Source organism: Macaca fascicularis, chromosome 3, assembly GCF_037993035.2.
Source record: "Macaca fascicularis isolate 582-1 chromosome 3, T2T-MFA8v1.1".
In the NCBI taxonomy this organism is placed as follows: domain Eukaryota; kingdom Metazoa; phylum Chordata; class Mammalia; order Primates; family Cercopithecidae; genus Macaca; species Macaca fascicularis.
Window position 1 is genome coordinate 181,786,443 of NC_088377.1, and position 26,343 is coordinate 181,812,785.

The following is a 26,343-nucleotide window of genomic DNA, read 5'->3' on the forward strand; positions in this document are numbered from 1 at the left end:
TAGTCCCAGCTACTCGGGAGGCTGAGGCAGGAGAATGGCGTAAACCCGGGAGGCGGAGCTTGCAGTGAGCTGAGATCCGGCCACTGCACTCCAGCCTGGGCGACAGCGTGAGACTCCATCTCAAAAAAAAAAAAGCATTCACGTAGATAGTGAATTCAACATGCTTATAAACTGGGCTTTCTCTTTCATGAGGCACTGACATAGAGCAATGGTTCGATGGATTCCTATTGATTAGCACCTGGCATGTGTGCAAAGGCAGAGTCACCAACTACAGCAGTGCCAATTTTACTCAAATTAGCAGGAACTGGGGTGTTCAACATGGATTAAATGTTAGTTATCTGAAACATTTATTTGTCAAGTACCAAAATATTCATTCGAACTACTTTTTAAAATAGAAAGGAATACAGAGATCCTGAAATATGTTGAGAAATTAAGGCTTAACTCAAAGAAGAAAGACCTTAAGGAGAAGGAGTGTTACTATTTTGCCATACTGATGATAACCAATTAATAACCCAGTAAAGACCTTCTTGTCAACAAGTAATCAATTAAAACCACAATACATGGATTACTAACAGCTTCAGATTAGCTAATCATATATACTTCCTAATTCTGAAAACCATATACATGGTACCTGAAGTTATATGTAAAATTAAATTAAACTTGAAACTCTTATTTTGGGGAGTAGAGGCCTATAATATGCATGAGCTTTCAAGCGACTCTTTAAAAACTGACTAGAGGAGTGCATCCCTAATCCACATACATCCCCCTCACTGAGAACACCATGCCTGGCCACTACACCTCACTGGGCATTCATGTTCAGCACTTCTCTGATGGGTGAACTACTCAGACATACTTCAGATTTTTCAAGACAGTTTTAGGGACACAAAACTTTTCTGCTATTATAAACTTAAGAACTTCAAAATTAGCAAGTTACTTTACATATTATATTAGTAATGAAAAGATCTTTAACCATTAAAACATACTGTTCAGTGGTTTTTGAGATTCTTCATTTTCTACTCCCTCTATTCTTGAACGCTCTTCTATCTTCATTTTTGCCTTTTTTGTCCTTCTTTTATCCTCTTCATTTTCACTATCTGCTGTATAAAGACTCTGATCTGCAAAGGGCTGTCTTTCATCTCTGTATCAAGAAGGAAATATAATCAAGTTAGAATATAGTGCAAGACTCTAGCCAAACAGTATTTATTCCCCCTCCCTTAATTTACAAAGAGTAGAGAATGGAAACATTGTCCCCATATTTCAATCAACTGTGCAATAGTATGTACTAGGGATCTGAGGTTTGTTTTTTGTTTGTTTTTTGAGACAGGGTCTTGCTCTGTTGCCCTGGCTGCAGTGTAGTGGTGCAATCATAGCTCACTGTAACTTTGAACTCCTGGGCTCGAGCGATCCTCTCACCTCAGTTTCTCAAGCAGCCAGGACTACAGGCATGGCCACCACACCCAGCTAATTTAGTTTTAGTTTTTTGTAGAGATGGAGTCTCGCTAAGTTGCCCAGGCTAGTTTCAAACTCCTAGTCGCAGAGATCTTCCCACCTCAGACTCCCAAATCAACTTGGAATTACGGGTGTGAGCCACTGAGCTCACTACAGATTAAACAGGGATCCCCAACCCCTGGGCCATAGACTGGTACCAGTCCATGGCTTGTGAGGAACTGGGCCGCACAGCAGGAGGATAGTTAGTGGGCCAGTGAGCATTACCACCTGAGCTCTGTCTCCTGTCAGATCAGTGGCAGCATTAGATTGTCACAGGAGCGTGAACCATATGTCCAAGGGTTACACACTCCTTATGAGAATCTAATGCCTGATGATCTGAGGTGGAATAGTTTAATCCCAAAACCATTCCCTGGCTGAGAAACAATTGTCTTCCACAAAACCGGTCCCTGGTGCCAAAAGGGTTGAGGATCACTGGGTTAAATGAACAAAGGAAACCCAATGAAAATTAATCTATTTGATACTCTGATTTACTTTACATACTTAATTATTCTTCCATTTGTCAGCAGTAATCGTAGATCATTATCTTTCGCTCTCCATTCAGGTACCGTGGAAGATGGTTGGAGATGTTTGTTGAATTTTCCATTCAGTTTAGAGCTCAAGATGTCCTGAAGATATAAAAGCAGAACTTACTTACCATCCACCTTCAGGTAGCCCTGCTTGACTGAAAGAATACAGTATACCACCACCTCCCCCATGGTTCTGCATCTCAAAGATACAGGCAGCCACCTGGGCTTGGGGATATGCAGCAGTATGGCACTCCAGAGTTCCTAAAGCCAAAGCAAGAGTATGGCTCATCTTTCTGGAGGGCCATTAACCATGAAATGCATTCTAGAAAGTAAAACATAAAATATGCATAAAGTGAATTCAAAGAAATGTCATTCTTACAGAAAGCTGAAAAACTGGAGAAGTGCTGCCTCAGAGTATTTTAGCTCTCTTCCCCTTGCTTCTTCCTGCTAAAGTGCTAGCTACTGGGCCTTTCCATTCACCCATCCTTCATCTAATACCGAGTCAGCAACTTACAGGTCACCACGCTGCTACCACTACGAACAAGGGTCACCATGCGACATAAAGGTAGTAGCTGGTTTTTAATGTAGAAAAAAGACTTCCTTTTCATAGTGATTTTTCCCTTAATAATAAATAGAACCTTTCATAATAAGCTTAATCTTCTCTGATGATTACAGTTTAGAACAACATAATTTTAAAACAATATAATTACATACAATTTAAAATATTTAAGAAAGTTTTTTATATATGGGTTTTTTGTTTTTTTTTTTTTAAAAAGCCAGGATCTAGCTATGTTGGCCTTAAACTCCTGGGCTTAAATGATCCTCCTGACTTAGTCTCCTAAGTAGCTGGGACTACAGGCCCACACCACAGCACCTGGTTCTTCGATCTTACTCATTTAAAATGGTTGCTTATCCCCTACTTGGGATGTAAAAGTATGGATGATGCAGAGCTCACTAGAAAGTCACTACCATGTTCTGCAAAGGTGCTACACTGATCTCATTACTGCCTTCCACTTTCTCCTTTGTCCAGTAGGCCAGCACTTCACAAAGTTTAAGAGTTTCGTCTGACAGTCTCCCAGTCTAACAGTCCTCCAGGCTGACTGCTGGCTCAAGCAGAGGCTTTCAGCATTTGCTCTTCCTCTGCCTGTAATGTGATTCCTCCAACCACCGAGTGACCATTTGACTTCTTCCTATTTGTTATTCAGCTGTCGGTTCAAACCTGAGAGACTCTCTGACCACCTTAGCTAAGGCAGCCAGCTTTACCTCATCCCTCTTTATTCTGTTGTTCTATTGTTTTGGGTTTTTAAAGTAACACTTATCATCTGAAATTGTATTATTTTAGTATATGTCTCTGTCTCCCCATCCTTCCAGCTTGAACTAGGATGGAAGCTTCATGAGGGGCAGGGACTTAAGTTTTGCTCACAATGTTCTCCAGAGCCTAGAAGAGGAAGTGGTACTTGCTAAAGACTCAATAAACGTATCAGCAATCGAATGAGGTCTATTCATTCAAATTCTACACTAAAACCTAGAAAGATTTAGCACCGCTCCCTGTCACAGGCATAACTACTGGTTGATCTCTACAATGCTGCAGCCAAGATTAGATATCAACAACAGTCAGACTATATTCTCTTATTAAGCCTTTAAAGACTTTAAGGAACAGCCAAGTTTCTTTTTGTTGTCATGAAACATAATACTTGCCTCTTCCCATGGACACATCTCTAATCTTTTGAGGACCTCCCTTGTGTGGAGCTCTAGGATGTCTAGGTTAGAAGGAGTTCGGACATTATGATCTCGAAGTTTCCTCATCTTTCTTCGGGAATGGTATGGGGAAGTTGCTTCATTTGAGGATCGTGAAACTGGACACACAGTAGGAATTCCCTGAGATTTAACTGGTTTGCCGTTTTCCTCCTTTAAGAATTAAAATCAGAGTATTTTTATGAGAAGGCTACTACATACATACATGACTAACTAGTCATCCATAAAAATATTTTAGAAAACAAAAACCATTCAGTTTAACCATATAAACACAAAAAAGACTAAACCCTGAGATTCAAAAAGCTTTGCTGAGACCTTTATATCCCTTCTCTCCCCAACATAATATACGTGAACATATTTGATTTTTTTTTTTTTTTTTTTTTGAGTCAGGGTCTCGCTCTTGTCACCCAGGCTGCAGTGTGTGAAGTGCAGTGGTGCAATCTTGTCTCACTGCAATCTCTGCCTCCTGGGCTCAAGCAATCCTCCTACCTTAGCCTCCCAAGTAGCTGGGACTACAGGCGCACACCACTGCACCAGGCTAATGTTTTAGAGACAGGGATTTGCCATGTTGCCCAGGCTGGTCTTGAACTCCTGAGCTCAGGGGATCCACCTGCCTCAGCTTCCCAAAGTGCTGGGATTACAGGTGTTAAATTAGCCACTGCAGTGGGCCTTGATTTTCAATATCTTATTAAAGGCTGTGTTGCATTCTACTGTATGGATATAGCTTAATTTTCTGACCTAATACTTACTGGTAGCCATTTAGGCTGCTGTTCTTTCCGACAACGAACATTCTTTTCACGTACATATTTGAATAAATTAATTACTTTTTAAAACAAAATGATACATCTATGTAGTTTTAAAAATCATTCTATAAGCATATCATGAAAAATAGCAGTCTCCTCTTCCCCATCCCTGACTCTCATTCTCCAGAGGCAACCACTTGCAAAATTTTTTACTGTGGTAACATAAACATAAAATCTGCCATTTTAACAATTTTTAAGTGTACAGTTTAGTGGCATTAAGTAGAGTCACAGTGTTGTGCAACCATCACTGCCATCCATCTCCAGAACTTTCTCATCTGCACAAACTGAAACTGTACCCAGTACACAATAATTTCCCATTCTCCCTTCCCACCAACCCCTAGCAACTATGATTCTACTTGCGTTCTCTATGAATTTGACACCTCTAGGAACCTCATATAAGTGGAATTTTATAAGATTTGTCCTTTGGTGACTGGCTTACTTCACTTAGCAAAATATCTTCAAGGTTCATCCACGCTGTAGCATGTGTCAGCATTCCCTTCGTTTTAATTTTTATTATACTTTAAGTTCTAGGGTACATGTGCACGACATGCAGGTTTGTTACATATGTATACACGTGCCATGTTGGTGTGCTGCACCCATTAACTCGTCATTTACATTAGGTATATCTCCTAAAGCTATCCCTCTCCTTTACCCCCACCCCACGACAGGTCCCAATGTGTGATGTTCTCTACCCTGCGTCCAAGTGTTCCCATTGTTCAATTCCCACCTATGAGTGAGAACATGCGGTATTTGGTTTTCTGTCCTTGCGACAGTTTGCTCAGAATGATGGTTTCCAGCTTCATCCATGTCCCTACAAAGGACATGAACTCATCCTTTTTTATGGCTGCATAGTGTTTCATAGTGTGTATGTGCCACATTTTCTTAATCCAGTCTATCATTGACGGACATTTGGGTGGGTTCCAAGTCTTTGCTATTGTGAATAGTGCCACAATAAACATATGTGTGCATGTGTCTTTATAGCAGCATGATTTATAATCCTTTAGGTATACACCCAGTAATGGGATGGCTGGGTCAAATGGTATTTCTAGTTCTAGATCCTTAAGGAATCACCACACTGTCTTCCACAATGGTTGAACTAGTTTACAGTTCCACCAACAGTGTAAAAGTGTTCCTATTTCTCCACATCCTCTCCAGCACCTGCTGTTTCCTGACTTTTTAATGATCACCAGTCCAACTGGTGTGAGATGGTATCTCATTGTGGTTTTGATTTGCACTTCTCTGATGGCCAGTGATGATGAGCATTTTTTCATGTGTCTGTTTGCTGCATAAATGTCTTCTTTTGAGAAGTATCTGTTCATATCCTTTGCCCACTTTTTGATGGGGCTGATTTTTTCTCGTCAATTTGTTTAAGTTCTTTGTAGATTCTGGATATTAGCCCTTTGTCAGATGGGTAGATTACAAAATTTTTCTCCCATTTTGTAGGTTGCCTGTTCCCTCTGATGGTAGTTTCTTTTGCTCTGCAGAAGCTCTTTAGTTTAATTAGATTCCATTTGTCAATTCTGGCTTTTGTTGCCATTGCTTATGGTGTTTTAGTCATGAAGTCCTAGCCCATGCCTATGCCTGAATGTAACTGCCTAGGTTTTCTTCTAGGGTTTTTATGGTTTTAGGTCTAACATTTAAGTCTTTAATCCATTTTGAATTAAATTTCACATAAGGTGTAAGGAAGAGATCCAGTTTCAGCTTTCTACATATGAGCCAATTTTCCTGAGCACCATTTATTAAATACGGAATCCTTTCCCCATTTCTTGTTTCTGTCAGGTTTGTCAAAGATCAGATGGTTGTAGATGTGTGGTATTAATTCTGAGGGCTCTGTTCTGTTCCATTAGTCTACATCTCTGTTTTGGTAAAAAAAAAAAAAAAAAAAAAAAAAAAAAAAAAAAAAGTACCATTTTCATGATACTGATTCTTTCTATCCATGAGCATGGAATGTTCTTCCATTTGTTTGTGTTGTCTTTTATTTCGTTGAGCAGTGGTTTGTAGTTCTCCTTGAAGAGGTCCTTCACATTCCTTGTAAGTTGGATTCCTAGGTACTTTATTCTATTTGAAGCAACTGTGAATGGGAGTTCACTCATGATTTGGCTCTCTGTTTGTCTGTTATTGGTGTATAGGAATGCTTGTGATTTTTGCACATTGATTTTGTATCCTGAGACTTTGCTGAAGTTGCTTATCAGCTTAAGGAGATTTTGGGCTGAGACAATGGGGTTTTCTAAATCATGTCTCTGCAAAAAGGGACAATTTGACTTTCTCTTTTCCTAACTGAATACCCTTTCTTTCTTTCTCCTGCCTGATTGCCCTGACCAGAACTTCCAATACTATGTTGAATAGGAGTGGTGAGAGAGGGCATCCCTGTCTTGTGCCAGTTTTCAAAGGGAATGCTTCCAGTTTTTGCACATTCAGTACGATATTGGCTGTGGGTCAGTCATAAATAGCTCTTATTATTTTGAGATACGTTCCATCAATACCGAATTTACTGAGAGTTTTTAGCATGAAGGGCTGTTGAATTTTGTGAAAGGCCTTTTCTGCATCTATTGAGATAATCATGTGGTTTTTGTCTTTGGTTCTGTTTATATGATGGATTACATTTACTGATTTGCTTATGTTGAACAGCTTTGCATCCCAGGGAGGAAGCCAACTTGATCATGTTGGATAAGCTTTTTGATGTGCTGCTGGATTTGGTTTGCCAGTATTTTATTGAGGATTTTTGCATCCATGTTCATCAGGGATATTGGTCTAAAATTTTTTTTGTTGTGTCTCTGCCAGGCTTTGGTATCAGGATAATACTGGCCTCATAAAATTAGTTAGGGAGGATTCCCTCTTTTTCTATTGATTGGAATATTTTCAGAAGGAATGGTACCAGCTCCTCTTTGTACCTCTGGTAGAATTCGGCTGTGAATCCATCTGGTCCTGGACTTTTTTTGGTTGGTAGGTTATTAATTATTGCCTCAATTTCAGAGCCTGTTATTGGTCTATTCAGGGATTCAATTTCTTCCTGGTTTAGTCTTGGGAGGGTGTATGTGTCCAGGAATGTATCCATTTCTTCTAGATTTTCTAGTTTATTTGTGTAGAGGTGTTTATAGTATTCTATGATGGTAGTTTGTATTTCCATGGGATTGGTGGTGATATCCCTTTTATCATTTTTTATTGCCTCTCCGCTTTTCTTCTTTATTAGTCTTGCTAGCGGTCTATCAATTTTGTTGATCTTTTCAAACAACCAGTTCCTGGATTCATTGATTCTTTGAAGGGTTTTTTTGTGTCTCTATCTCCTTCAGTTCTGCTCTGATCTTAAGTTATTTCTTGCCTTCTGCTAGCTTTTGAATTTGTTTGCTCTTGCTTCTCTAGTTCTTTTAATTGTGATGTTAGGGTATCAATTTTAGATCTTTCCTGCTTTCTCTTGTGACCATTTAGTGCTATAAATTTCCCTCTACACACTGCTTTAAATGTGTCCCAGAGATTCTGGTATGTTGTGTCTTCGTTCTCATTGGTTTCAAAGAACATCTTTATTTCTGCCTTCATTTCATTATGTACCCAGTAGTCATTCAGGAGCAGGTTGTTCAGTTTCCATGTAGTTGTGCAGTTTTGAGTGAGTTTCTTAATCCTGAGTTCTAATCTCATTGCATTGTGGTCTGACAGACAGTTTGTTATAGCTTCTGTTCTTTTACATTTGCCGAGGAGTGCTTTACTTCCAACTATGTGGTCAATTTTGGAGTAAGTGTGATGTGGTGCTAAGAAGAACGTATATTCTGTTGATTTGGGGTGGAGAGTTCTGTAGATGTCTATTAGGTCTGCTTGGTGCAGAGCTGAGTTCAAGTCCTGGATATCTTTTTTAACTTTCTGTCTCGTTGATCTGTCTAATGTTGACAGTGGCGTGTTAAAGTCTCCCATTATTATTGTGTGGGAGTTGAAGTCTTTTTGTAGGTCTCTAAGTACTTGCTTTATGAATCTGGGTGCTCCTGTACTGGGTGCATATATATTTAGGATACTTAGTTCTTCTTGTTGAATTTATCCCTTTACCATTATGTAATGGCCTTCTTTGTCTCTTTTGATCTTTGTTGGTTCAAAGTCTGTTTTATCAGAGAGTAGGATTGCAACCCCTGCCTTTTTTTGTTTGTTTGTTTTCCATTTGCTTGGTAGATCTGCCTCCATCCCTTTATTTTGAGCCTATGTGTGTCTCTGCATGTGAGATGGGTCTCCTGAATACAGCACACTGATGGGTCTTGACTCTATCCAATTTGCCAGTCTATGTCTTTTAATTGGAGGATTTAGGACATTTACATTTAAGGTTAATATTGTTATGTGTGAATTTGATCCTGTCATTATGATGTCAGCTGGTTATTTTGCTCATTAGTTGATGCAGTTCCTTCCTAGCATCAATGGTCTTTACATTTTGGCATGTTTTTGCAGTGGCTGGTACTGGTTGTTCCTTTCCATGTTTAGTGCTTCCTGCAGGAACTCTTGTAGGGCAGGCCTGGTAGTGACAAAATCTCTCAGCATTTGCTTGTCTGTAAAGGATTTTATTTCTCCTTCACTTATGAAACTTAGTTTGGTTGGATATGAAATTCTGGGTTGAAAAATCTTTTCTTTAAGAATGTTGAATATTGGCTCCCACTCTCTTCTGGCTTATAGAGTTTCTGCCAAGAGATCCGCTATTAGTCTGATGGGCTTCCCTTTGCGGTTAATCTGACCTTTCTCTCTGGCTGCCCTTAACTTTTTTCCTTCATTTCAACTTTGGAGAATCTGACAATTATGGGTCTTGGAGTTGATCTTCTCGAGGAGTATCTTTGTGGCATTCTCTGTATTTCCTGAGTTTGAATGTTGGCCTGCCTTGCTAGGTTGGGGAACTTCTCCTGGATAATATCCTGAAAAGCATTTTCCAACTTGGTTCCATTCTCCCCTTCACTTTCAGGTACACCAATCAGACGTAGATTTGCTCTTTTCACATAGTCCCACATTTCTTGGAGGCTTTGTTCGTTCCTTTTTACTCTTTTTTCTCTAAACTTCTCTTCTCACTTCATTTCATTCATCTGATTTTCAATCACTGATACCCTTTCTTCCAGTTGATCGATTCGGCTCCTGAAACTTGTGCATGCGTCACACAGTTGTCGGGCCATGGTTTTCAGCTCCATCAGGTCATTTAACGTCTTCTCTATGCTGGTTATTCTAGTTAGCCATTCATCTAATCTTTTTTCAAGATTTTTAGCATCTTTGTGATGGGTTCGAACATCCTCCTTTAGCTTGGAGAAGTTTGTTATTACCGATCTTCTGAGGCCTACTTCTGTCAACTCGTCAAAAGTCTTTCTTCGTCCAGCTTTGTTCCATTGCTAGCAAGGAGCTGCATTCCTTTGGAGGTGAAGAGGTGCTCTGATTTTTGGAATTTTCAGCTTTTCTGCTCTGTTTTCTCCCCATCTTTGTGGTTTTATCTACCCTTGGTCTTTCATGATGGTGACCTAGAGATGGGGTTTTGGTGTGGATGTCCTTCATGTTTGTTAGTTTTCCTTCTAACAGTCAGGACCCTCAGCTGCAGGTCTGTTGGAGTTTGCTGGATGTCCACTCCAGACCCTGTTTGCCTGGGTATCACAAACGGAGGCTGCAGAACAGCAAATATTGCAGAACAGCAAATGTTGCTGCCTGATCCTTCCTCTGGAAGCTTCATCTCAGAGAGGCACCCAGCTGTATGAGGTGTCAGTCACCCCCTACTGGGAGGTGTCTCCCAGTTAGGCTACTCCGGGGTCAGGGACCCACTTGAGGAGGCAGTCTGTCCATTCTCAGATCTCAAACTCCATGCTGGGAGAACCACTACTCTCTTCAAAGCTGTTGGACAGGGACGTTTAAGTCTGCAGAAGTTTCTGCTCCTTTTGTTCAGCTATCCCCTGCCCCCAGAGGTGGAGTCTACAGAGGCAGGCAGGCCTCCATGAGCTGTGGTGGGCTCCACCCAGTTTGAGCTTCCTGGCAGCTCTGTTTACCTAGTGAGTCTCAGCAATGGCAGACGCCCCTCCCCTAGCCTCGTTGCCGCCCTGCAGTTCAATCTCAGACTGCTGTGCTAGCGGTGAGCAAGACTCCGTGAGCGTGGGACCCTCCAAGCCAGGCACAGGATATAATGTCCTCATGTGCTGTTTGCTAAGACCATTGGAAAAGCGCAGTATTAGGGTGGGAGTGTCCTGATTTTCCAGGTACCATCTGTCATGGCTTCCTTTAGCTAGGAAAGGGAATTCCCCAACCTCTTGCACTTCCCAGGTGAGGCAATGCCCTGCCCTGCTTCAGTTCACGCTCCGTGGGCTGCACCCACTGTCCAACAAGCCCCAGTAAGAGGAACCCAGTACCTCCGTTGGAAATGCAGAAATCACCCATCTTCTGCGTCACTCACGCTGGGAACTATACACTGGAGCTGTTCCCATTTGGCCATCTTGGAACCCTCCCAGTCAGCATTTCCTTCTTTTATAAGGCTGAGTAGTATTCCACTGTGAGTATGTACCACACTTTATCTATTCACCTGCTGATGGACACCTGGGTTGCTTGGTCTACCTTCTGGCTACTGCAGATAATGCTGCTATCAACATTGATGCACAAATACCTGTTTGAGTCACTGCTATCAATTCTTCTAGGTATATAGCCAGGACTTCCAACTCTTCTAAATAGTTTTCCCTCCAGTTATTTGCCTCCAAATTATAAAATGACATGTTTATACTGTTTTCAGCTTCAGATATTACTGAATTCCTATCATGCAAGATGAAGTCTTAATCCTTACACATCTCTCTTAAACATGCACATACCTCCCTTTCCTTCAATATTCAGTAAATTGGACTCAGTAAAAATTATTAACTCAGTGACACATAACATATTGTCATTACATTCCCTTATTCAATCACTAATTGATTCCCAAATTATCCACTAGAAGAATACAAACATTCAAACACATTTGGTGATCTAATAATTTTATATTTTTCTCTGGAGACATCCTTCCTGGATAGGATTGCCAGATAAAGTATAAGACACCCAGCTAAACTTGAATTTCAGGTCATAACAAATATGGATCCTTTCATTCCCCTGATCCATCCTGGACTGGCTGCTCTCTGGGACAGTCTAATTATTCTTCCAAGTGTATTCTACCACTTTAAATTTGTAATACTAATTTAGAGTTGATTGACATTTTCAGAGATGACACTCCCATTTATTTAACTATTGTTTTACTTCTATAAGTAAAGATTTATAGTTTTTTTATATAGAATCACACCTTTCATTGTAAGTTTATTCTTCATTTTGGTTATCATGCATGATATTTATATATGTATAAACTTACATATATATTTAAGATCAGATATATGACTTTTGACACTAAACCAATTTAAATGTGATTACTATAACACTTTAAAAACAGAACATATTTTTCTCCTGTATCTGAACACAGAGAATTACATATTCTATCCATTGATATTAAACCAAGCATTTTAATATTTTGTAAATGTATACCTCTTTTCATTCTCCAAACACAGACCTAATATAAGCTGTTAAATCATCAGCTGGCCTCCATTCCTCCACCTAATTTCCTCTCAATTTAAGCTAGACACTAACAGAACAACCTTCTTGAAGAATTACTTTAAAACACCCTTTCTTAAACACCAAGAACAGCTCTTAATAAATTAAAATATCTAATCAGATTTTCTGAGCTTTTATTAAAGGGCATTTACCTAAGCATCTCCTTGCCCCACTCTACTGCTTAACATCCCTCTCTCCATCCCAGCTTCCCTAGCTTGACTCACTCACCTTACATTTCTTCTCTTGTTCTAATGATACAAACATGTATTCCTCTCTGGGTAGCTGAAATTAATTGGATCTAAAAGTTCTACTGTTTATACTCATATTTTTTATTTTTTTAAGTATCCTAAAGTAACCTGGTAACTGTTTCCTTATTACTTCATGAGAATACAATATTACAAATTTCTCTCAAGGACTTCAGTAGCCTGAAAACCTGAGATACCTCCAAATACTCAGCTCATTATATTTCTTCTAAGTGTGTAAGAGTTTTGAAATACTTGTAGAGTGGGGATAGATCCATTTGCTTCTCAAAGCAGATAATAACCAAGCATTTACATGACAGTTTCTACTCTTACCTCTATTGCTCGAATTACTTTAGAAAGTTCTTTAATAAGGTGTCCAGGTCTAACATTGTCTGGAATTTCAAAGGCATGTTCAGATACAAGCTGTATTTGGATTAATAAAAATAAGAAAACCAAAGTTATTTACACTTTAATATGTAAAAACAAATTTACTAAACCAATTTTTGGATTCTCTAGACTGTTACAGACATCACCAAATACTAATAAGCCAGGTTTCAGAGTTTGTGTAGCTGGTATAATGCCTTCTAAGGAGATTCTCATTAACATACAAAATCCTCTTAGACTATGTTGAAAACAGACTTGTCTCACAGTTAATTTTGCTTTATATTGAGTAGTAACCTTGTACTCTACTCCTCAAAGCCTACTGTAATTCTAACTACTACTACTAATTAGTAAAGTAACCAATTAAGCTTAACATTTAATTCATAATGCATAAGGATTTTTAAGGAGAACACAGACACTAAAGGAATCCTAGTTTCTCTTGGGAAGTCTAATTTGAATACATTTTTGTACTTTTTTTTCTTTTAATAGGCAAAAGCAAAATAGAAGAGATCCCATCAATAGGAAAGGGGAAGGCTGGGCACGGTGACTCACACCTGTAAACCCAGCACTTTGGGAGGTTGAGGCTGGCGGATCACCTGAGGTCAGGAGTTCCAGACCAGCCTGGCCAACATGGTGAAATCCCGTCTCTACTAAAAATATAAAAATTAGCCGGGCGTGGAATCCCAGCTACTCGGGAGGCTGAGATAGGAGAATCACTTGAACCCAGGAAGCAAAGGCTGCAGTGAGCAGAGATTGTGCCACTGCACTCTAGCCTGCACAAGAGTGAGACTCCGTCTCAAAAAAAAAAAAAAAAAAAAGCTCTAAAGGCAATTCTGATAAAGTGATAAAGTCACAAATTTGAGAATCACACATCTAAAGCCTTCAGTAGGATACAAATTATACCGTTTTGGCAACATATGCTTTATTTTATTTTTATCTTGTTAAACAGTTTTAAATTTGCTTATGGCTTTCCTTGTCACCTAGACAATAAGGTCTTTCACAGTGGAGGACATGATTTTTATTTTCCTGAATACTTCCACAGGGTTGTGCTCTGGTAGATATGAAGCAATGATAATACAGTGAAAAGGGAGTATAAAATTATTGAGACAGTAACCTATTAATTACTGTCTCCCAGTATTTCTTAAGAGCAAGATTTTTATTTCAAGGGGACAATCAAGAAATAAATACGGACACAGCCAGGTGCAGTGGCTCATGACTGTAATCCCAGCACTTTGGGAGGCCAAGGTGGGTGGATCACCTGAGGTCAGGAGCTCAAGACCAGCCTGGCCAACATGGCGAAATCTCATTTCTACTAAAAAATACAAAAATTAGCTGGGCGTGGTGGCACGCACCTGTAGTCCCAACTACTTAAGAGGCTGAGGCAGGAGAATCACTCGAACCCAGGAGGTGGAGGTTGCAGTGAGCCGAGATCGCACCACTGCACTCCAGCCTGGGCAACAGATTGAGACTCTGTTAAAAAAAAAAAAAAAGAAAATATAGACATGTATTTTCATCAGCTCACATATGCATGTATCGTATTATGTGCAAAGTTCCACGGAGTTATAATAAAGATGAGAAAGACAGTCCCTGTTCAAGAGCTCACAGACCCAGTTGAAAGAAACACGAATATATTACTTTATAAACATTTGTTTTAAGCCCATAGGCACAAGAAATACAGCATGGATGCATAAGGGAAGGAAACACTAATTCTAAATGAAGATCTGGAGGTGGTGGGATTCAAATGCAAACAACTAGCTCATATTTTCATGAAAATGGAAAGCTCATGCTTGAAATTTGGACTCTCCTTTCCTTCACTTCTACATAAATCTAGCAGAGTGGTAAAGAGCATAGGCTTTGCAGTCCCAGAGATCTAAGTTTTAAGTCCTAACTTGACCAGTTCTCTTGGGCAAGTTACTTAACTCTGAACCCTGGCTTTCCCATATGTAGAATTGTGGTACCAATAGCACCTAGACCTCACACAGTTGGCTTTGAGGATTAAATGAGATTATGTTTATAAAGACAAAGCACAGTGCTCTCAGCACACTACAGCACAACTATAAGAGCTCAATGTTATTTATTATTATTCCATATCTATATGTTCATTTCTTAGTCAATTTCCTAAATATACTTTAATTAGTTTCTTTTCCAGATCAAAGATTAAAGAAATATCTAAATACTTTATTCTCATAACAGAAACCAGTACATTTGTATATACTGAATAATAAAATGGAGGTTGTATATAAAGCATGATTTCTATTCCCTCTACTACTGGCATTCACATGTGCTGTCAAAATAGCACAAGGACTCTGTTTTCCTAATCTTGCAACATAAAACACAGTGATTTCACTGTCGAAACAACTTACTTCTTTTTTCATCCATAATTTTAAAGCAGTATGCAGTGCTTTCACTCCCTGTACTAGGTAAGCTTGAGGCTGGAAACCATCTTCTCTCAGTTCTGTAGGAACGGGAATGGGGTGAGAAAAAAAAAGTTAAAATGTTCTCAAGTTAAAAGGATTAACTTCAGATTTTGAGTAACCACCAAATATAAAACTATCCAACTTCCAAATTAATAAAAAGATAAAAAAGTGAAATATGAAACGATCAATCCAAAAAGACAAGAAAAAGAAACAGAATTACATTAAGTGTAATTTACTAAATACTCCAGTAAAAAGAAAGACCATTTCACTGGATTTAATTGTTTTGTGTAGAGATGGGGTCTCAGTATTTTGCTCAGGCTGGTCTCAAACTCCTGGCTTCAAGCAGTCCTTGAGCCCTGGCCTTCCAAAGTGCTGGGATTATAGGTGTGAGCCGCTGTATCTGGCCAGATTTTTAAACAAGCTAAATATGCATACATACCATATTTAAAAATATAGAAAGGTTTAAAATAAAAGGATGGGGAAAAGATACCAAGAGTCCAAAAGAAAGGGGGTGTAACTGTCATTAATAAAGGGTTATTTCATAATGACCAAGGATTCAATTCACCAGAAAGACATATGTAACCACTTAGAATTTGTACTAAATAACACAATATGAAAATATAGAAAACAATAACTAGACAGAACTACATGGAGAAATAACTCCACAATCACAGCGGAAGATTTTCAAATATTTCTCTTGGTAAGAGATAAAGTGAACCAAAAACAAAAAAATCAGTAGGCATATATTCAATTTGAACAATATAAAGTTGATTCAATGGCCATGAATGGAATATCGTACCCAGCAACTGCAGAATACACATTCTTTTCAAACACACACAGAACACTTACAAAATTCAACCATATTCCAGGACCATAAACAAGTCTCATCAAAGTCCAAGATCTATAGGTAAGCTAAAGAAAGCCTCTATGTTTAGAAATTAAGAAATGCAGATAGTAAAAAATAGACCAACATTTGGATCAAAGAAAAACACTGGAAATCAGACAATATGTTGGTTAAATAACGAAAACATATCAAAATGTGTTGTATACTATACATACAGGGAAATGCACAGCTTTAAATATTTATGTTAGAAGGCTGAAAATTAATGAACTGAAGACCCACAAAAAAGTTTTAATACCAAAAAAAAAGGATAAAAATAATAAGCAAAAATTAACAAAACAGCAAACAGAGCCTCAAACAAGTTCTTTAAAAAAACCAACAAAATTAATATAAAGAGAAAACAGGCACGAATATCCAGTATGGAGAATAGAAACAATGTCATTACAAATGCCACAGATATTCAGTAGGTAAGAGGATAACATGAAGAACTTTATGCCAACAAATGTCAAATTTTAGATGTAATTTCTAGATACATTTTAAGAAAATAATTTATACAAATGAACTCAATAATTATCTGGTAAACCTTTATGGTCATTTAATCACTAAAGATATTGACTCAGCAGTCAAAAATCTTCCCACAAAGAAAACTATAGACCCAGATCATCAGTGAGTTCTATTAGTCATTCAAAAAAGAAATCTTTCCAATTGTACACAAACTTCTCCAGAGATCAGAAACAGAAGGAACAATCCCAACATTTTGTCTAAGGCTAGCATAACTTTTTTTTTTTTTTTTTGAGATGGAGTCTCGCTCTGTCGCCCAGGCTGGAGTGCAGTGGCGGGATCTCGGCTCACTGCAAGCTCCGCCTCCTAGGTTTACGCCATTCTCCTGCCTCAGCCTCCAGAGTAGCTGGGATTACAGGCGCCTGCCACCTCGCCCGGCTAATTTTTTGTATTTTTAGTAGAGATGGGGTTTCACCGTGTCTGCCAGGAGGGTCTCGATCTCCTGACCTCGTGATCCGCCCGTCTCGGCCTCCCAAAGTGCTGGGATTACAGGCCTGAGCCACCGCGCCCGGCCGGCTAGCATAACTTTTATACCAAAATCTAACAAGGACAGTCTGAGAAAACAAAGCACAAGCCAATTTCACTCATATGCCAAAATCAAACAAATGCACACACGCACACACCCATATGTAATACACAGTTACATATAGAATATATAAAATATAAGCATATAGATAGAATACAAACAATATACTAACCTAAGTATATAAAAATTATAGGTTGAGTTAATAATAGAAAATAAATTAATATAACCACTAAATTAAAAGGTTAAAGAAGAAAAATCATGGAGCTTTTCATATACGCAGGCAAAGCTTTTGATAAAAATTAAACTACTACTGATCATTTTTTAAAAGAAAGGAAAAAAACAACCTCTTAGCTAGCTTAGAATAGACAAGCATTTGATAAAGGTTATCAACAAAAAGCCTACAACAAAGGTAATAATGGCAAAAGATTGAAAGCTTTCCTTCTGAGACTGAGAACAAAGATAGAGCTGCCCACCTTTGCCATTTCTATTCACTATTTCCCTGGAGGTCCTAGACAACCCAGTAAAGCAATGAAAAAAAAAACAAAAGATATAAATATTAGAAAAGAAGGAACAAGACTGTCATTATTCAACGTGGATGTATATGACTGTGTATTAGAGAATCAAACAAAAGCCTCAGATAAATGATTAAAGAATAGATTTTAACAAGGTTGCTAAAACCAGTATAAAAAGTAACTGCTTCTATATTCCAGTATCACATGGTTAGTAAGTTGAACCATATGAAATTGCTAATATTTGACTATAGTTGAAGTAAAAAACAGAAATGTCATGTGAGTTCAACCATATGTATATATATAGTAATGACTGATATGGTTTAGATCTGCATCCCCACCCAAATCTCATGTTCAATTGTAATCCCCAAATGTTACAGGTGGGGCCTGGTGGGAGGTGATTTGATCATGGGGCTGGATCTTTCATGAATGGTTTTGCACCATCCTCTTGGTGTTGTTCTTGTGACAGTTGAGTTCTTGTGAGATCTGGTTGTTTTAAAGTGTGCAGCACCTCCCACTTCACCCTATCTTGCTCCTGTTCCCCCTTTGCCTTCCACCACGGTTGTGTCTCCTGAGGCCTCCCCAGAAGCTAAGCAGATGCCAGCATCGTGCTTCCTATAGAGCCTGAGGAACCCTGAGCCAATCAAACTTCTTTTCTTTATAAATTACCCAGTCTCAGGTATTTCTTTATAGCAATGCAAGAACAGACTAATACAATGATATGTGTTTTTATAATAGCACTAAAAAAAGAACTACTTTGGAATAAATCTAGCAAGAGATATCTATGCAAAATTTTTAGAAGAAAAAATAAGAAATGCCAAAAGACATTAAAGATCTAAATAAACAGAGATGTTCCATGTCATTTTTAGAAAACTCAGTATTTACTGACATCAAATTTTGCCCAAATTGATCTCTAGAGTTAACACCTTCAAAAGAAAAAAAACCTCCACGTTATTATTTACTTGTTTGGTTGCGTTTGGTAGGGTGGTATTGGCTTGTAATAGGGTAACTCAAAAATTTATATAAAAATGAAAGGGGAAAGAAAAACGAAGACATACTTGAAGAAGGAGGACCTACCAGATATCAAGTCTTACCAAAGGTTAATAAGAGTGTGTGCTTGGTGGAGAGACAGACTGCTAGCCCACTGGAACAGAAGGGTGGGTGAGTATGTGTGTTTATGTCCCAAGACCTACACAGGTATCAACACACGATACAGGAGACGAGCGGTGTTTATGAAGAACAGAAAAAGAATGGATTACTCAAAATATGGTGCTGGGACAAGTGGATATTTACACGAAAGCAAGTGAAAATATACTCCCACCATCCATTAAAAAAAAAAAAAAGAAAGAAAAAGAAAAAGATCAATTCCAAGTGAGTTAAAGGCCTAAATGCAAAACACAAGTAAAAGCTTTTAGAAAACAAGGATCTCTGCAAGACCTAGGGATAAGAAAGAACTACTTAAACAAGGCACAGAAAGCACTAACCATAAAAGTTGAAAAAATACTATTTTAAATTTAAGAAATTTTGTCCTTCAGTTAAAGAGAAAATCCAAAAGGCCTATACACATATGAAGAAAACTACCCGATTCCATTAATAATCAGGGAAATGCACATTAAAAGCACAAAGAATACTACTTTATATCCATGAGATTTGCAAAAATTATAACCTAACAATACCAAGTGTTGGCCAGAGCATAGAGCTTTGGGAACTTGTTTGCCCTGCCATGGAAATGGGAATTGGAAACAATTTGGCAGCAACTACTAAATTCTATCTATGACCTAGCAATTAGGCCTGTTTCCTGGAGTAATTCTTGCACTAGGTGACAAAGACAAGAACTTCTTAGCAGCATCTTCCATAATTGCCAAAAACCAAAAATAACTCCAAAACGTCAAACTTGCAGAATCAGTGTATGTGTATATATATATAAAAAACATATATATATATATAACATATATATATATATATATCTCTCTCTCTCTCTCACAGTATATTCATACAACAGAATACTCTAGCAATGAAAAAGAACTACAGGCACACACAAAAACATGGATGAATCTCACAAACAATGCTGAGTAAAAGGTTACAAGAGAATACCAGTATGAATTTATTCATAGGAAGTTTACAAATGCTGAAAATTAAATTATTTTAGTTTATAACATAGGTCTGGTAAAACTGAAGAAAAGGATTATCACAAAAGTCAGGATAATGGTTATCTCTAGAAGAGAAGCAAAAAGGTGTAATGAAAAAGGTAACAGAGCATTTCTAAGGTATTGGCAAGGCTGTTTTTGCTTAATTTGGGTAGTGGTTACCTGAGTAATAACAGCCTTATTCTTTACACAGTATGAACTTGTGTGTGATCTATATAATCGACTAGTTTAATAACAGAGTAAAGCAAATATAAATACACATAAACAAAAATGTTTTGAGTTTTTTAATCAAATTGTGATAATCTAAAACAAACAAAATATATTAGATGTGGTCCAAAATTCAGCTAAGTTGAAATGAAGGATTTTGCTTCTGCACAGTGGCTAATTTCCTTACACAAATCCAAACTGGTTCACTGTTTTACTATCACTGACATGAAACACAGTAAAGAGTTTCAGATGATTCAACCTCATTTAACCCACCATAGAAGCCTTAGAACAGTCTGAGAGCTGGCAAACAATAGGCCATAATGTAAAGTAAAAAGGTTACGGATAAAAGAACAACATAATTTGGGGTCACAAGACCACTATTCCTGTTTCCAGGATGAAAACGATGGCAATTGCTATAATGATCATTTGGCTTTTGCCTTGATGAGACTGGATTGAATCACTGTGATTGCCAGGTATTCTATACTGATCTGGCTAATAAAATGAAACATCTTAAAACAACCTACAAATACCCTTTCCTAATAATCCTTTTTTAAAAAGTCTTTAATGTACAGAGTCATGCTTTCAATCAGACCTCAATGTTTCTGAACTTTTGATGGCCTAACACAAAGACTTAAACAGTTCTAAGACTAAGCAAATTGCTCCTGTGGCTTCACGAGCAATGGCAAAATTTTGTCTTTCAGATAAAGCTCTTAATTTGTTTTAAGAAGTTAAAGAATGAGCTTCTCTTAGACATTAGTGGAAAAAAAGACCACTGTGCATCACTCCAGGAGTACAGGGGGGGTGTGTGTGTGTGTGTGTGTGTGTTCGTGGATAGTTTCTCCTAGCTAACCACAAGACAGGAACTTGGAGTCTTAGGACAGGAAGAGAGAAAAGAGGGGAGAAAGTACCCTGAACCAAGTATAGAATTGCCAACCTCTTAACCAGAAGGTTCAATAATTGGGATTTATTTCCACAAAACGAGGAAACTTGTGTTTTTATGAGTATATAAAAGTGTTCCTGTCTGTCTAGGCTTGCACTTAAATAGGAGACTATAAACTCTATTGTCCAGTATTTTACTGAAAACTACGTATGACAACTGTACAGTCCACTGTGACATTCCTACAGCCAAGAAAAATAACTGAAAACACTGAATGCATCAGCGATTCATGATAAGGATTCATTTCTGGAGCAAAAACTGGTCTTGTGAAGAAAGGACCTGTCCCCTTCTCATGCATGGGATTCTACCCCCATCCCATAGACCAGAAGCGCTGCCAGGACATCTCTGCGCTATGCTGTGAGGTGGGGGGTTTAGGGTACCATTGTTATATGAGTTTTATCATTTTAGTTCTGTACATCCTATCTTGGGAAGTAAATTTTTGGTTATTTCTTTTCATTTTACCTTTTCTTCTTGTTTAACTTTAAAATGGAAAAAGAAGCAAATGTTCAGAATAAACTTTACTGTTTAATCCGTTTATGTCTATTCTGAGAGTTGTCAATTATAATAGTAGCACTATTTACAAACTGACTACAAAAGTTAGACAACACAAAAAGCAGACAAACTATTCTCACTAGCACAAGAGGATGAAAAGCAGGAAATAGAAGCAAGTGACATCAGTCTCCAACTTGAGTGCTCAAAGATTATAAACCAAAATATTAAAACATCAAAGTCTGAAATTCCACCTTTTAAAAAGTGAGTTCAAATATAAAGACAAGTTCAAAAAAGGTTTTTTTTCTTCAACTACAGAATCATGAACTTTTTTTTAAGGCGGGGGGAAGAGACAAAGTTTTGCTCTGTCACCATTGCATGATCTCGGCTCAATGCAACCTCTGCCTCCTGGGTTCAAGTAATTCTCCCTGCCTCAGCCTCCCAAGTAGCTGGCATTACAGGCATGCCCGGCTAATTTTTGTATTTTTTTTAGTAGAGACGGGGTTTCACCATGTTGGCCAGGTTGGTCTTGAACTCCTGACCTCAGGTGATCCGCCTGCCTTGGCCTCCCAAAGTGCTGGGATTACTGAAGTGAACCATTGCGCCCAGCCTAGTTTGCTTTCTTAAAAGGAAATTTTGGGAACATATGTTAGGTAACAGTCTCTTGAAATAAACTGTATTTTTGAGAGTTAGGCACTGTTACATGCTTGATAATGTGTGCAGGCTTCTAGAGTACTAGATGGAATGAACATTTCTAATATTACCTACATTGTTCTGATCCAGGTCTTTTATAACAAATTTTTAAGAACATGGATTGTCAGGTTATGGACTAGAGACTCTAACTTGCTAAAAAGGTTCCTGGATGGGGGAAAACCATATATTTAAAAAACAAAATAGGAGTGACATCCATACTCTACTAGAAAAGGGACTCTTTCTGTAAGGTGGCTATGAGCAAACTGACAAACAATATGCATCATATCATATACAAATATGTAAATTATTAATTACCTTTCAGGGTTTCCAGCAAGTTTTTGGCTACGAACCAACATATGGCTTCAAAGAAAGGGAATTTGAAAAGATCTGGTGTTTTTAGCCTTTTCTCCATCTCGTAACACCTAAATGAATTTGAAGAAATATTTAATATTAATATTAGCATTTCAAAGTTAGATAAAAATAACCAACTTGAAAATAAGCAGGTCATGATATATAAGACCAATGAAGTATTTTACATTTCTTAGCAACATCACATTTGGACAAGACTGAATTGTGATCTTATCCAGGTTCTGACTTTAAGGAATTTTACGGTATACTTAAGAATTGTAATGGACTTCACAGAAGATCAAGATCACACCTTTGGATGTGTATCCTAGTTTTAACAAAAGAGATTTTTACGAGGGTTCTACTACAAAAAATAAAACTGTGTGTTTCAGAAAACAGCTCCATGTATCCACAACAGTGCAATACTCACCCAAAAGTTTTATTTAGGCTCAACTAGGTATTCCAGCTCAAGACCACAGTTGGCACGAATTACACAGGAGCCATCCCTCCCTCAGGGACAGCTCAGGTACAAAAAGACAAGATCCACACTTGGTAGGTGTGGGAGCTGTTTAAAGCTGCTTAAAGCCTTATGCCCTGAAAGAGCCACTATCTCTTGTAATAACGCCACACACAGATGCATAGCTTCTAGGAATCTCTATGAGTGTGTCAAGTTACAAGAGTTACCACATTCAGGCAAGTCCAAAGACATGGCTCCCTACTAGGTATTTCTAGTTCTCCCAGTCCTGATGCAGTTTATCAATCAGGAATCATTTTTACCATAAGCAGTGTTACCTAGTAAAAGTCAACACTCATTAGACTATCAGGGGAAGAGAGTTATACAAAGGTCAAATTCTCATACAGAGGAGAAACAGCTATTAATCCTTTACCTACAGCAAAATTAAAGCAGGTGTTTCAATAGTAGTCCTAACTTAGGGTTGCTTTTTTCTAGTACCATATGTCACATCTCAGTCTGACTAGATTTTGTTCATCTCCCTCACTGCAAAAATAGCCAAGGGAGAACACATACATTTTCACAAAATTTTGAAATTTGGAGTATTATCTGAGTAAGTTCCTTTTTTGTTGTTGTTGTTTTAGATTTGAAATGCAAGTATCCCCCTGGCAAAATTTTAAAATACTACTTTTGTTAAAAGCTCTTATTATTATTAATATCTCAGGGACTATTTCCATGGAATCTCAAATAAAACATGCTATTGATTTTTTTTAAGTTAAAAAAAAAGAGTATCCTATTTTTAAAAAGGATAAAAGGTCATTTAAATGCTGACACAAACCTGAGCTGCATGCCAATGTTAAGGTTGTGTAGGAAGTTCCCCCCAAAAGCCATACAGTCCTGAGAAGTGAGCACAGCATGGATCCACCCTGAAATGGTTAAAAATATATAAAGCAGTCATTTTTCAAAATGTAAACCAAATAGGATATCTACCTGTGAAGTAACTCAAAATATCAGTATCAGTTTATTTCATATTTCAGTGCTAGAGAAGTTAATGTTTATTATAATACATAGATTTAATTAAATATTTATTAAATGCCTATTATATGGTAGGCTCTATGCTGAGTTTGAGAAATAAGGTGAAGGTTTTTGTAGTTCTTAGTGTATTTGCTTTTTTCCTTTTAAAAATAGAGATGGGGTCTCAGTTTGTTGCCCAGGCTAGTCTCAAATTCCTGGCCTCAAGTGATCCTCTCACCTTGGCCTCCCAAAGTGCTGAAATTAAGGCGTGAGCCACTGTGCCCAGCCTGTTTTTGTTTTTTAGTTTAAAAACACAACCCAACTTTATATTAAAGATTTTACTCTCAGACCAGCCAAATCTGGTTTGATTTAGAAAAGCACATTTTCCATTAGAGAACACACGAGGATTGGTGGGACACTCCATCGTCCTGGTGTCATCCTGAAATCAGTGCCCTGAAAGGACTAAGCAGAGGAGGATCAGGAGTCAACCTGAGACCTGACTCTGTAAGAAGGAAAAGGTAGATCACCCACATTTAATTATGAAGGGTTATGGTCCTACAAATATAGGAGTTGCCAAAAAATGATATTTTGTATTCCCATACAAATGCTTACAAAGTGAGAACCATTTCTAAGACATGACATCTAACTTTTGAAAAAAGTGTTGGCAGACTTAAAGACTTCACCAGAAATAAATATATACAAACATATTTGTATGCAAATTAGCTTTTAAAATACACAAATCCCATTTTCTTTTTATTTTTCATCTTTTGACCCCTCACTGAACTGTAACACAAAACAAAAACCCTCAAAGGACTCACTTTCAAGTGTGCCCATTTCTGTGCTCAAAGGCACAAAGCCTTGAGCTTGACCTTGAAACCACAAATTAGAAGTCTGTGCCAACTCCAAATCCTACACATCAGTGGTTCTCAATAGCGGCAGTACTGCCTGTTCAGGATGTTTTGGAACGTTTAGGGGCTTTTCTGATTGTCTCAATGATCTGGGAGCACTACTGGCATTTTGTGAGTGGGAGCCAGGAGTGCAACATGTGAGACAGTTCCACACAAAATGAAATTGTCCTGCATCACTCGCGACTGTCAAATTTTCCTGCGCATTCATATAGGTACAAAGCCTGTCCTATTAACTATCTCAGCCTAGAAATTAGAACTCCATTATTATATATTATATATATCTGTATATACAGACATGCACACACAGTATTTTTTCACGGTTTTGGCACAATTTCCTGAAATACAAAAATTGTACTGTAGTTTGTTTGAAAGCTTGTCAGTTGCTGACTACCTTGGGAAAAAAAATCACTTTGCCTACAGCAGTGGTTCTCCAAATATGGTCCCCATACCAGCAGTACCTGAATCAGCCAAGAACTTGTTAGAAATGCACATTCTCAGGCCCACTCCAGCTCCACAGAATCTGAACCTTGGCCATGAGGTCCAGCAATCTGTGCTGTAACCAGTCCTCCAGGTGATTCTGATATTCCAGGAAGTATCAGTACCTACACCACTGCTACTGATAGAATTTGTGTTGCCACTAACACACACTTAGATTGATTTCCTTCCTTATGCAATTACCATTTCATTGTCTTCTCTAATGCTGCTGTGCCTAAACAGGCACATACTGAAATAGCATTTCATTATAAATCACCTTTTAATTTCTTTATATTCTAGTTAGGATATTAAATCAATAAAAAACATTATTCTATGAATGTCAATTTATGATTTTGAAGAAGGTACAACAAAATACTTAATATAAAAGCAAGAAGTAGGAAGATTTAAGGGAGGGGCATTCACAATGTGAATCAGTCCATTCACAATGAAAATACTGATACTTATCTAGGCAAATATTCTGGTAGTTCTAAGGCATGTCTTCATTTGTTCAACACACTATTATTATTATATACACCAGAGGCAAGGCTTTCAGCAGGGCCTGTGGAGACAGATCCCTGTGAACTCTACAGTCATTAGGGTCACCAAAACCAGCACACAATTCTCAAAACCACTGGTCTGGACAGTCTATACTCTACATTCATTTACATCTCAAAATGACAGACCTGATACCTATACCTGAGACTACAGCTAAGACTGATACTCAATCCTTTCTTTGAGGGTCTCTCAGGACACACCCTTCGCCTCCTAACTGTCCTAGGACAGCAGCCCAGATTCTTACAGGCTTGGTCTTTAACAGCAATGGAGAGCTAACCATAGTTAAGACTACCAAAATTAAAAACTTTCGTGCATCAAAGGACATTATCAACAAAGTGAGCAGATAACCCACAAAATGGGAGCAAATATTTGCAAATCATACATACTGATATGGGTCTAGTACATAGAATAAAGAATGCTTACAAACTCAACAATTAAAAAGGACAAATAACCCTATTTTAAAATGAGCAAAGGGTTTGAATAGACATTTCTCCAAAGAGAATATGCAAATGCCCAACAAGA

The 26,343-nt window shown here is 38.0% G+C and overlaps 1 protein-coding gene across 4 annotated transcripts in view; it reads right to left on the reverse strand.

The window, feature by feature from the left end:
* Nucleotides 1-26,343, reverse strand: part of KDM7A (lysine demethylase 7A) — a 91,897-nt gene that overhangs the window by 10,894 nt on the left and 54,660 nt on the right. For all 4 annotated transcript variants that reach the window (XR_012432927.1, XM_015448136.4, XM_065542671.2 and 1 more), the window contains 7 exons: nt 23,709-23,796; nt 22,390-22,496; nt 15,111-15,202; nt 12,700-12,789; nt 3,714-3,923; nt 1,990-2,114; nt 984-1,138 (listed from right to left, as the gene is read on the reverse strand). Coding sequence is in view for 3 of the 4 variants with exons in the window: in XM_015448136.4 (XP_015303622.2) it covers nt 984-1,138; nt 1,990-2,114; nt 3,714-3,923; nt 12,700-12,789; nt 15,111-15,202; nt 22,390-22,496; nt 23,709-23,796 (867 nt within the window). In the remaining variant the exon portion in view is untranslated. The remainder of the gene's footprint in view (nt 1-983; nt 1,139-1,989; nt 2,115-3,713; nt 3,924-12,699; nt 12,790-15,110; nt 15,203-22,389; nt 22,497-23,708; nt 23,797-26,343) is intronic.